At 38.7% G+C, this 12693-nt stretch overlaps 1 protein-coding gene across 2 annotated transcripts in view; it reads right to left on the bottom strand.

Annotated features, from left to right (window-relative positions):
• Positions 1-12693, bottom strand: part of eml5 (EMAP like 5) — a 43354-nt gene that overhangs the window by 11174 nt on the left and 19487 nt on the right. For both annotated transcript variants that reach the window (XM_055038445.1, XM_055038444.1), the window contains exons 12-27: positions 11504-11610; positions 11302-11420; positions 11034-11220; positions 10804-10909; positions 10004-10097; positions 7702-7802; positions 7390-7583; positions 7111-7222; positions 6173-6300; positions 4652-4793; positions 4404-4556; positions 2659-2790; positions 2474-2562; positions 1747-1923; positions 283-484; positions 72-198 (exon numbers count right to left, since the gene is read on the bottom strand). In XM_055038445.1, the coding sequence (XP_054894420.1) occupies positions 72-198; positions 283-484; positions 1747-1923; positions 2474-2562; positions 2659-2790; positions 4404-4556; positions 4652-4793; positions 6173-6300; positions 7111-7222; positions 7390-7583; positions 7702-7802; positions 10004-10097; positions 10804-10909; positions 11034-11220; positions 11302-11420; positions 11504-11610 (2170 nt within the window). The remainder of the gene's footprint in view (positions 1-71; positions 199-282; positions 485-1746; positions 1924-2473; positions 2563-2658; positions 2791-4403; positions 4557-4651; positions 4794-6172; positions 6301-7110; positions 7223-7389; positions 7584-7701; positions 7803-10003; positions 10098-10803; positions 10910-11033; positions 11221-11301; positions 11421-11503; positions 11611-12693) is intronic.

Here is a 12693-nt window from a genome sequence, read left to right as displayed (position 1 = left end):
CTTGAAAAGGGAAAAGAACAGATGGACATGAGCAGATGAGAAAACTCCATCACAGTTTGGATAATAAATACCTTTCATCAATGGAGGGCTCCTTCATCTGCAGGTGGGGCTTCACCCCTGTCATTGGTCGCATGTTGGTAGATAAGGCCTTGATGGTGTAGTTGATCTCGTTCTCTCTAGTCACATCACTGTCATAGCCTAATGAAAGTGAAACAAAAAGAAAATCTTTAAAGTAACAGCAGCGTCTGAATGTTTAAGCCTAAAACAGGAGTTTGTTCTTGCCTCCATCGTCCTCGCTTTCTATGTCCGACTCCTCGCTGTCACAGAGTTTGAATTCCCGCAGGCCCTCAGGCTCGTGGGCCCAGATCATGAGGCAGGTGTCACCCCCACCGACTGTCACCAACAGGCTGTCGTCATGGGTCCACCGCACGTTGGTGACATGTGTGCTATGTGCCACATAGCGTTTGAACTTTGCATATTTCCCCTGGAGGGAAAAGCAGCAACATCTTTTCAACACTTGTGACATTAGCACAACATTAGCATAATATCTGCATAAATCCAAAAGCTATTGTTCAAGTTAGTAGGTGTTGAAAGAAAACAGCATTGTGTGATATTTTCATTCTATTTTCATGTAGATTTGGTATTTGTCTTAGATTATTAGCCTGTTGAAAGATTCTGTAATGACCCATTTCATTTAAAAGCAAATGGTATAAGATTTGTCTGTACATTAAAAAAAATGTCCTGGTATGTATTCCAAAGGGAAAGGTACTCAAACAAGCTTCGAGGAAGCGTTAGAGGAGAAATAGCCCACACCATCACAAATACTTAACAGTGAGGTGTTTTTTATTTTACACCAACTCAAAATGGAGAGTTTGTTGATGAACAGTTAAATCTTCGCCCCTTCATTGCTAACACTTCATACTTCTAAGAAGTGGGGTCTTCCAGGTGTTACAGTGTGTAAAATGAAGAGGACTAAGGGTTATGGTTCTTTAGCCCTTAAAAACTATTCAGAACTGAATTTGAAAATGAAAAAATAACTGCAGAGCTGGCAGTACTCAAAATCAGCTTTATTCACCAAGACTGTGTGCACAAACAGGGAATTGGACTACAGACAAGTGTACAGACAGAATAAATATTCAAACTATAGAGGGAATAAGATAAGATAAAAGTAAATTACATGCTACATTTATATTTGCAGCCATTTTTTATTTATAAAGAAAGAAAAACGTGAAAAGTAAAAAACTTAAAACATCATTTTTCAGAAGAAATAAACAGTTTCTCTGGCAGCTGTTTTTTTGTTTTTGTTTTTTTGAAGATGAAAATCTCTTTGTGTGTGGACTGCAGTGACGTTAGCTGCGCTTTTCCTGGATTAAATGAAGGTCTAGTGTTCCAATAAATGTATCAGCCCTTATTGTTTATTAATCAGATTTTTTTTATAGCAGTCCCAGTTTACCTGCAGCCATATTAAGTATCAATATGTTCAAGTATTAGTGTATTTAAGGTGTCTTATTTTTCAACAACTATATTTTGCTACAAGTAGCATTTCCGTTAATAATAATCTGACAATACACTGTCAAAAATGTATATAAATGTAAATTTTAAATGTAAAAGCACGTTTCTTTTTAGCCAGGTTTTATTTAGTATTAGATTTTTGCTCTGTAACAACCATTGAATGACAATTATCCATGAAACAAGGTAGGGTGCCGTAAAGTTTGGAGGGCAATGTCATTATAAACTGTGTTTTACCTTGACAGGATATCTGAAAAGCTTGATGTATCCCAAGTCATCTCCTGTTGCTAGCACCCTCCTGTCATTGCTAAGGCAGGCAGCGGTCACCTCTGCGACCTCACTGATCACAGGCCAGACGCCTTCGACCGACGGCCCCAGGACACATGACCACGTGCTCCAGTCGATTTTCTCCACCTGAAACACGTCAGTAGAGACTTATTCACCAAGGCTGCTTTTCAACAAGAGCATTCATAGTCAGACAAACAACACCCAGAGCCAATAATAATAATAATTAATAACAAAACTGTGTTAGCTTAATAATGTAAATTCTAAGAAAGATGTGGGTAAAATTAGTTTTCACACTCCAAGAAAACCGGCCCCATCTGATCACATCTACAGGAGACTAATGTAATGAATGTGAGGAGAAGATAGATGTCTAAGAAGGATGTGCCATTCTCCACTGAGACTCGACCTAACAGCATCTATCATCTCTGACACTTATTTTGTAAATGTGGCCCTCCGCTGCGCGCCTCGCAAGGTGCCTGAATGTCACGACGCATTAACGCAAGACCACAAACACTATCCCACTTCCATAGCCCAAATTAGAACGATACTGGTGAAAAATGGGCCGTGTTAATGCTTCACTGCCCTTCGCCTAGTCTCGCCTGATCCCCAAGGGAAAACGCAGGCTGGAGGCGCCACAGCCACGGCTGATCCTGCATCTATTCTCCCCCACCCTGCTTACCTCAGAAGCAGGGATAGTCTGCCTTTTGCCACGAGGAGCTTCGAAAAAAAACTGCTCTTTAGCTGCCGTGTTGACCTGGAGGAGTTTTCCTGTGAGTGAGAGAATCCAGAGAGGCTTTCATTTTATTCACAACTATTTCAGAGGCAAAGCAATAAAAACATTAATGCCTTAAGAGTTCTGTTTACCTCTTTTGTCCCAGTCCAGATGGGTGATGTAACTGAGGCATCCTTTGCACACTCCCACCCGTTTACTGCTCATTACATTGTAAATATCCACAAAACTGTCTCCTGAGGCGACTGCGAGGTACTTCCCGGCTCCTGAGCCAATAAAAAAATAAAACTAGTAATTATTCTAGCAAAGATTTCCCGTCGAAAGTATATTTTTGCATATTCTTCAAATAAAATGATGTTTTATATACATATAAACGCAGAGAAATTGCACACATTTTGTAGCAATCAGCAGGCAATTGGCATAATTCTGGATGGGTTTTTATTGGCTCTCTCTGCTTGGCAGGATTGGTAGAGTTCATTTAAACTAGGTGGTTTCATACATTTTTAATAAGGCTGAGGTCAGAGTCATTGTAAAAGTTTATTGTTAACCTACTTCATCCATTCCTGAAAAGCAGCGTCGATCTGTTTTAGATCTGAGCTGCTCTTTCACATCTTAAACACTTTCCTTTGAACTGAGGTCACAATTTGAGTCAGTAGGTTTTCAGTTTATTATTATAAGAAAGTTTTCTTGGCTTAACAAGGCACTTTAAGGACAAACTTGCTCATAACTAGAGGGCTCAGTAAAAGCTGCAGTATGTAACTTTTATAAGAATTTTTTGGGTTGCTGAAACTGCCATTATGTTGTCACAACATAATACAAGACGTAATCTGTGAAAAAAGATCAAGCTCCTCTGCCTTCTCCCAGTGCTATCTAGAAACAACCAATCAGAGTCAGAAGGAGGGTCTTAGATGTGTCAATCACTTCCCTGTATGGCGCTGCTCATCCCCCTCCACCTTCTCTTGTTTTTCTCTGCTATGCTGCAACTAGCACAGGCTGTCATGAATGTTCAGGCTAGTCATTGTGGCTACTGACGTCTGTGGGTAAACAGTTTGTTTCTCTGCCGTTAGCACTTTTAGCAGCAAGTACATGAGATTGATTGACAGCAGGAAGACAAATTCCCCTTGACTGTGATTGTTTTGGATTGGGAGCGGTGCATTTCTTCAGATGGCAATAGTGGCTCAGGAAGGAGGCAAAGGAGATCGATCTTTTCACAAATTATTACAACATAATGGCAGTTTTAACAAATATGTAAAATACATTCTTTAAAAAGTTACATATCGGATCTTCAGACACTTATATAATTATTCCACCCTTGAAAACGAGCAGATCAAATGGATAATTAAAAGACTAAATTGCTCTGACCACGACTGTAACTTTAAATGCTGAAGTGGAAATTTCAGACCCTTTGCCAAATTTTAGCCTTGGGCGGACAGCAGTGTGTACTTTAACTAAAATAATTATCATTTTAACAGTACTAAAAGCCCATTTTGTACCCTGAGACTTTAACTGACAGCTGTGTCAGGAATCCATGGATGCTGCGTGAAGAAACAGGATCTCTTTGAAGATTAAGTGTCCAGACGAAGGAGAGTTTAGTTTCTTGCTCTCACTTTGTCAACCCCCACTGTTTCTCATTCCCCTCTCGCTGCTTCTCTGTCTGGCCTTGTTACAGAAAGCTATTAATTTGGGTCAGGCCTGCAGCGGTCTGTTCCCCCCTGACTCACAGCGGGAGGGGAAAAACATGTATACCTGCTGATATGCAACCCAGCCTCCTACTCGCCGTAAACCCAGCCGCTCTGAAGGGCACGGGGATTTAAGAGCTCTATTTACATCAGGAGAAGTTTTTTCGCCCACTAAAGAAATGTGTAGGTGAACTGCCAACCTGGGGAGAATCTGATATCGGAGATGATGTCCTTGCGGTGGTGGAAGGACACTAGGTCCTCCAGGGTGTCTGCATTCACAATGAGGAAACTGCCGTCATTCAGGCCCACCGCTAAGGCTTTCCCATCTGGGGAGAAGCAGCAGCAGCGGCCGCCTGTGGAGTACAGGTTGTCTGTTAAAGCCCTGAAACCAGCACACTCGCTGTCAGGAAAATATATTCATCCTTTGGTGTTTTTAAATGTGACAGACCTTTCCTGAGTTTGCGCACGGCCAACATGCAGTGGCTGGGCGAGAGGTCCCATATGCGCAGGGTTTTGTCATCGCTGACCGTGGCACACAGAGGGAGGTGGGGATGAGTGGCCAGGCCCCAGACCTCACCCTCCATGTGACCCTGCAGACACATCCCAGAGGATAAATATTTAATCCAGGAACAGGTGATGAGGGAAAACAGGGTGCTAAAAGACTAGAAGCAGCGATCTGCAGCACACAATATAACCTTTTACTTACTGCATCGTCTTCACAGCAAGGTCTATTACTTACATTCTGATTCAACAAGCTCGCCTGTTACCTAGAGACCAGATTCAGGAGCAAATTCAGTTTCTTGTCTCACATGAATCGATCCCATCTGTTGAAATCTGTATCTGCAGGGCTAGAGCATTTGTTCTTTTTGTCCACAATCAAAAAGATAGGGAGGAGCCTCCAGGATCACTTAACAAAATTAACAATTTCTTTATTGATTGGCACTAATTCATCAGCAGTATTGCCTCTGAATCTCTACAGATTAGTTCGCACCATTATTATCCACCTGAAAGCCACACAACAGATGAATGCATGAGCATGCTTTTTAAATCCCAGATAAATTATTTGTCAGTGACAATATTCATACATTTGGGTCCCGGTACACTTAAAAAAAATCAAAGCCTGATGTAACCTTCAGTAACAGTGTCTCATGAAATTATTCACCCCTCTTAAACTTTTTCACGTGTCACATTTCAACCACAAATGTCAGGGTTTTTTATTGGGATTTTAAGTAAGAGACTGACAAAAACTCTGCTGATGACAGAAAATGATACGTAATTTAAAATTTTTTTTAAAGTATGACCTGAACTGTATTTCAGCCACCCTGGTTCAATATTTTGTAGAACCCTGCCTCTCATGGTGGATGGATAAAAATATAGCAAAAGGTTAAATATTTGGTTCCACTGGAAATAAAAGCCAGAGAAAAGACTTTGATTTTTAGATTTTAAAGTGACCAACAGTCTGCATGACTCTAATGTTCAAAGCCCTTTGTTCCACAGGTTGAAAGGGAATGGTCAACTCCAGAACACAAAATGATGAGTCCATGGTATTCAAACTGTGTCAGATTCAGACTCTTGCTTAAAAGAGAAGCATTTTAGATTTTGGGGGGATTTGTGGAGAGTACAACTAATGATTGCCTGCCAACATTTTCTTCCTTTGTACAGTGGATCTATAGGGCTTTGAACTTTTTAACAACTTTATCTCTGACCTTTCTGGTTTTTGCTGACCTGTAAACAGGACCACTCTGGCTTTCATTTGAGAATGCCTCTGCAGCTAGTATGCAAGAACTGTGTATTCCTTTGTTTATACTAAACATGTACACTTTTTATTCTGTTGGTGTGTTTTGTAAAATCCTAATAAATACACTGAAGTTTGCCTTTGTAATGTGATAAAATGTGAAAAAGTTCAACGAGTATGATACATACTTTCGAATGTTGCATGGTGTATTTTTATTTTTTTTTGTTCTCCCACCTGGACAAGGAGAGTGATGGGGCCACTCTTGTCCACTTCCAAGATCTCACCGTTCTTGGTCCCCACCAGGATGTGGCCGTGGCCGAGAGATATGGCACGTATGGAGGGGTTGTCCTCCAACAGAAGCCCTGCAGAGGGAATGATATTTACAATAAAGTCTTAAAGCAAAACTGCAATATGTAACAGTTCACCTAACATGAATGTTTGTAAAGGTGAGCTAATACACCTTCTTCAACAGTTAACTATAGATCTATGGGCTATACATAACATGCTCATTACATTTTTTGCACAAAACCATTGTTGGATAATAAAATTTACGTCTGGTTAGTTCAGCCTAGTTTGATCTCCTTTCAGAATGAGCTGTTTTAGAGCCTCTTTTCACTTTACATCCAAATAAGCTGCTGCTGGTCATACCACCCCAACTCCATGTTTACACTTGCATGTGAAAATGGGTGCAAACATATGTGAAATTATACAACTGCACATCTTTGAAAAGTACAAGTAGAGTCTCCTGTACAACCAGCAAGAATGCAGCAAGTGGTTTATGGAAGGACAAAACACTTGCCTTTTCATTAGCCATTGTACAGCTCATACAGTAGTAAAACCAGCTGACCAAACATGCTGGAGCTCCACTTGGATTGCTAGGTAACAAGGTTGCTAGGTGAGGAGCTGGGCTAAGAAACGGCGCAGTGTCCGTAGAAAGTGACTTAACAATCGGGAAAAAACAAAAACCTTACTACAAAAAGCAACTAGGTAGTTGATTTTTGTGATTTTTAAGTGATTTAGAAACAATTGAAATCCAAGTGGAAGTAAAAATGTACAAAATGTGAATTTTACATAATATGTGTGTTTTCATAAATTAGCTGAATTCTGTAAATGGAGAGGGTGAATGATCCCAGAACAGAGGAGGGTAATTGGGAACTGGATGACCTTTTTACCTTTGGAGCCTGGAGCTAGGACAGCTCTCTTTATAGCATAAGTCTTCAGGCATCTCTCGAAAGTGTCATCCCACAGGGCTACAATACCATCCTTTCCACCAGTCACAAAGCCCTGAAGGGGAAAAAGTGTCACAGCTGTAATACTTCCAGTCTGTTTTTACATACTACTGCCAGAGCATATGTAAGAAAGCTCTACGCATAATAAAAATAGAAAGCTAAACCCAAAATTAACATAGTCAAAAACAAAAAGAAAACCTTTCCTATGGTTCTGTAACTCACTTTTTCCAAAGCATGCATGCTAAAAACAGGGCCATCGTGGGCTTTGACCGTCTTCATCAGGAACATGTCTCTCCAGATGCAAATGTCTCCTGTGCATGTGCCTGAAAACACCATCTCCTCTGACCAGCCGTACACAGCGCACATCATCGTCTCCGTCTTCCCCATGCTCCCCTTGCGCCCAATTAGACCACCACCTGAAAGAGAGGCAGAAAGTGAACTGGCTCTGAAATGTGTCACGGCCAAGAGAGAGTTTCAGCTTGTTAGAGTCTAATTCTGTGAACAAGAAAAAAAAAAAAAAGAACATAGTCTCACCGGCTTTATGCCAAAACTTCATGTGTTTCACACCAGCGGTGATGAGCTTGTCGGGTAGGTAGGGATTTATTTTGACTACAAATATCTTGTCCTTGCTTCCTCTGAAAAACAACACACATATTTTATATCCTAGCATACATATTTTAAGTGTATTTATTTGTCTTAAAAGTAGCAACAATTGTTCAACGTCTCTCAAAGTATTCATACTCCATGAACCTATTTAACATCTGTCTAAATGCAATTAAATTAAGTTACATTTTGTGTTATTTCATTGGTATTTCATGAGATACAACAATATAGTGAGTCAACACTTAGTAGTCCTAACTTTTCTGGAGCAATAACAGAACCAACTAGCTCCACAGATCTACAGACAGAAATATTTTCTAATTTTTCTTTACAAAACACCTCAAAATCAGGATCCGTCTGGTTAGGTTGGAGATCATCTGTGAACATCAGTTCTCTCACACTGAAATTTGAGTTTATATCTGGAATTTGGTCTGGACTTTGACTAGGTCATTCTTAGTGTCGATACACTTTGATCTGAATCACTTTGATTACAGCTATGACTTTATCCTTTTTATTTGAAGCTCAGCTAGAAGCTGAGCTTCAAATCTTTTGCAGCCTCTAACATCTCTGCATCTCCACAGCATGAACCTGCCAAATGTAGAGTGTGAATATTGTTGCAAGTTACTGTATTTTATGTGCAGTAACTTGCACACAAAACAGCTTATGCTGTTTGCAATGTTTATTGATTGATAATTTGACTTGTGAAAATGTGATTATGAAGCAATTCTCTTTAATTTATGTAAACTATTATGAGGGAGTTTGAAATTAATTTTACATTTTTATAAAAATATGTTAACTTTCATGGAAATTATTGAAATTTTTTTAATTAAAGATTTTTATTTATTTAAGCTACAATATAAGTACAATTTACATAATTAAAAGACAATACCTTTGATTAAAATAACTCAGTGGTTTGCCTAATTAAAAAAAAAAAAAAAAGTCAAGACTTTCTTTAGAATATCTGCCTTTCCCTGCAGCCTCTGTGGCTCTTACCACCACCTCCTTCTCCGGATATAGATGAGACAGTGATGTTGCACAAGTCAGCTCTGTGCATCTCACTGTGCTGCACAACTAGGGTCTGCAAAGGAGATTAATGCTTCTCCAGACTGTCCCTGTGGTATATTAAGAGCTTTGGGAGCAACCTGCACTGCACTTGCTCTAAAGCAACAAGGAGGGGAACGTTTCCATCGAATAACTGAGCAACAGTGAAGCTGTTACTTATGTTATATAGATGTTTTCACAGCCTTTTCGACCAGCTGCTTCTTGATATTGCAACTTTTGAGGTGAAAGAGCTAATAGAACATGTCAAGGTTTAAGGGAATTCACAATTCAAGGATTGTAAAATAATCCACGTGCCTTTGCTAGAAAAGAAAGCAATTCTGTCCCAGATTAGTGATGTTAAAACATGAACTTATAATGATTTTTACTGTTTATATTTCTTGTTTCACACTTCAACGTTTTTGATCATCAGATACATTTAATATCAGACAAAGTTCATCCAAGCAAACTTGATACCTCGTAACTGGTTGTGCTTCACTTCATAGAAACAGCAGCCATTGTACAATATTCTGGGGACATTTTGCCCTTACGTTCTTTGCAAAGTTGTTTTAATTCAACCAGATTTCAATCATGAAAGGCCCGTTTACATTTAAGTTCAGATGTTGATTAGCCACTCCAAAATCTTCTTTTTTCAGAGTGCAGGTTGGTTGCATAGTTTATTTCCCTTAATATGATTTGAAAACTGCATAAGTGCTAATATTATCGGACTCAACATTTTTGATGCTCTGAAATAGTGTGCAAATAAATGCAAATAAGAGAAATCTGTAAAGAGGTGATTCATTTTCAAATTATTATTTCTTTTTGTGAACCACTTTGTTAAAGGACAAAGCATAATATTTTGCTGTACCTATCTCTTAGCAAAGATAGGTAGAGCAAAGACTGATTCCTTACTTCAAGTTCCTTTTAATTATGCAAAAATCCTTTAGCAAACTCAGGTACCATTCAGGAGGATTTAGTGTTGCTCTTGAGGAGCCCATAACATAGATAGTAATTCCCTTTCTATCCACTTCTCATTTTAATCAGCTTTCAGCTGCAAAGTGGCTTCAATTTAACTCTCCTCCATAAATGTCCATATTTAAGTAAGTCGCACTCTGCTGAATTAACAGTGAGGTTGGTCGAATCTCTGAAGCACAAGGCCACATGGGTAAAGCGTATGTTTTAACTGCTTTAAACTTACCTCATGGCAGAAAGCTTCTCGCCTTTCCTCCAGTCCCACAACACGATGGTGTGATTGTCGTCCAGACCGACTGAGGCCAGACGTTTGCCATCCGCTGTGAAGGGGAAAAAAATAATTAAGCATATTAGTGATAAGAAAGCCAGTCTTCACTTTGCTCCACTGAAGTTTGGTTCCTATTAGCAACATAAAAGCCCCCCAGTCAGTTAGATCTGAAGCAGGCGGATCACTGATCTGTGCCACACGTCTATCTGGGCCTAATTAAAGACAGAGAGATGAGGAGCGCTACCTGAAAACTGTTAAGACAACCGTGACTAGAAGACAAGGAGAAATAGATTTTTACTGTTGTTTCTAAATTGGTTGCCTTGCAAAATAATTAAATTAATTCTTTACAAGTTCTCTGTAGCTTGTGAAAGCAGAATGTGAGTAGACAAAATCTTACCAAGCATTTTTGTCTACTTTCTGGAACAATTTTTTTAGTTTACTAGAAATAAGACAGAACTAACTTACAAGTAATTTTCAGAAAAAAATATAAGCTTGTTTTTAGTCAACAATTTCTTAACATTGATTAAAAAAATACTAGTTTCAATAGAAGATTTTTTTTTACGCTTATAAGACATGTTATAAGCGAAGTAATCTGCCTGTGGAAGTGGTACTTTTTAAAATTAATATTACAGGATTATTTATTTAAAACAGATTCCGTACAAGTTTGACATGAAAAATTTCAAAAACCCTCAAAGAGGTACTAATTCTTTTGCAAGGTATAATAAATATATATTCCATCTTGAATGGTTACTCATTACCTGAGAAGTCGAGAGCACATACTCCAAGCTGGTGAAAACCCTTCAACACAGACAAGGGTTTTAGCGTTTCTGTATCCCAAATGTGGACAGAGGAATCTCTGCCAACCTGGAGAATCAAACCCCAGAATCAGTACAAATCAAAAAATTTGATCAGACTGGAATAAATTCACCTGAAATGTGCTCTAATGTTTGGTTTTTCGACTAAAACAAACTTGACTTTTGGAATCTACCTGGCCAGTGGCTACATAGTCCTTCAGCGGGTGGATAGCCAGACAAAGAATATCATCATCATGGCCCATGTAGAATCGTTGAGTGTTTTGTTGCCTGTTGTACACAACTCCAACAGCAGCTACATGGTAGACAATCTCCCCTGTCTGGGTGTAGAACAGGTTGCTTCTGCAGTCGTAGCCCCTGTAGCTGCAATGTATGAAGTGATATTTGGGCAAAAAGACAACTGGCATAGCTGAAAGTAATAAAATTAGCTCTCTTCAATCATACCCATGGATAAAGTGCAGCTTGATCCCATTCCCTGGCGCTCGTTCTCTCTTCTTCATTGCTGTTGCTCGATGTTTCTCTTTGCACTGCTCTTTGAGCTGAGGTAGATCTTCTTTATAAACCTGTATGCATTTTAAATAAACTTGTATAAGCTACTTATAAAATGGACGTGATTCTGCAGTTTGTGTTAAAACTTGCAACAAACCTGTCGCCTATACGTGAGCTGTGTCTCCTGCTCAATTTCTGAATCCATTTCAGGCACATCTGACTGATCAGAGTCAGATTCTTCGCTGTTAGAGTCTGCCAAGGTCTCTGCAGGCAGAAAACAAGTTTACATAAAAGCTTCCACAGCAAAAAAGAAAACCGTCACCTGCCTCTTCATCAGACAAATCCCCCTATACAAACAACAGCCAGTTTCCCTGGCAGTGCAGGCAGATCATGTGATAACACTACGACGTCTCCTATTTATTAAGCTGTCATGCTCCATGGTGACAACGCTGCCGGCAAAATGTATAAAAACGCCGATGCAGCAACAAAAAGCCGTGCCAAAGAGGGGCAATAAGCAAAGCTGGCAGCTCATGGCGACCACTCACAAGATCCATTAGGAAAATTAAAAGGAAAGGCAGTTAGAATGTGCAGTAATTTCAGAGAGCACAGCTGCACTCTGCTTTGAGGAAAAATATGACTGGAGAATGACAAAGCAATTATACTTTCCAAGCTCCATTTACTTGAGCTGGATTTGTTTTAATTAATGTGCTGGACATTCCTTTCTTGGGCTTTAAAGAAATGATAGTTTGATAAAAAAAAAAAAAAAAAAAGCTATGAGGAGAGAAATTTTTCTGATAGGTTAACACATGAAGATCAGGATGCTGGTGGGAGAAGATTAATGGTGAACCACAATCAGAAAAGGCTTTAGGGAATAAAGTCCTTTATTTCTAACATTTGTATATACGTTTTATTTTATTTCCTATATTTTTTATATTTATTCTGACCATAATAGTTTTCTCTACTTTTGTTTTATTATAAATTATAAAGTCAAAATTTTAATAGAATATAAGACAAATTATTATACTGTTTTATTTACTTAGATTAAACTATATTAATGTATGTCATCCACACTGCAAAATCCTAAAATCTTTTCAAGGATTTTTGGTTTAGTTTCTAGTGCAGTTATTTGTATACTTGAAATAAGACAAAAGCAACTTACAAGTAACTTTGTAGCAAGATATAGAAGCTTGTTTTAAGTCAATAATTCCTTAATATTTATGAAAAACTATTTGTTCCACTGGCACATTATTTGACTTATTAACATGGGACAAATGTTTTGTTATAAGTGAAATAATTTGCCAGTGGAACAAGCACTTTTTAAAAATAAATATTAAGAAATGATTGACT

The sequence above is a fragment of the Poeciliopsis prolifica genome, unplaced genomic scaffold (genome assembly GCF_027474105.1).
Source record: "Poeciliopsis prolifica strain line A6 unplaced genomic scaffold, Auburn_PproV2 SCAFFOLD013, whole genome shotgun sequence".
In the NCBI taxonomy this organism is placed as follows: Eukaryota; Metazoa; Chordata; class Actinopteri; order Cyprinodontiformes; family Poeciliidae; genus Poeciliopsis; species Poeciliopsis prolifica.
The sequence above is the reverse complement of the archived record's forward strand: the minus strand, read 5'-3'. Positions and strand labels throughout refer to the sequence as shown.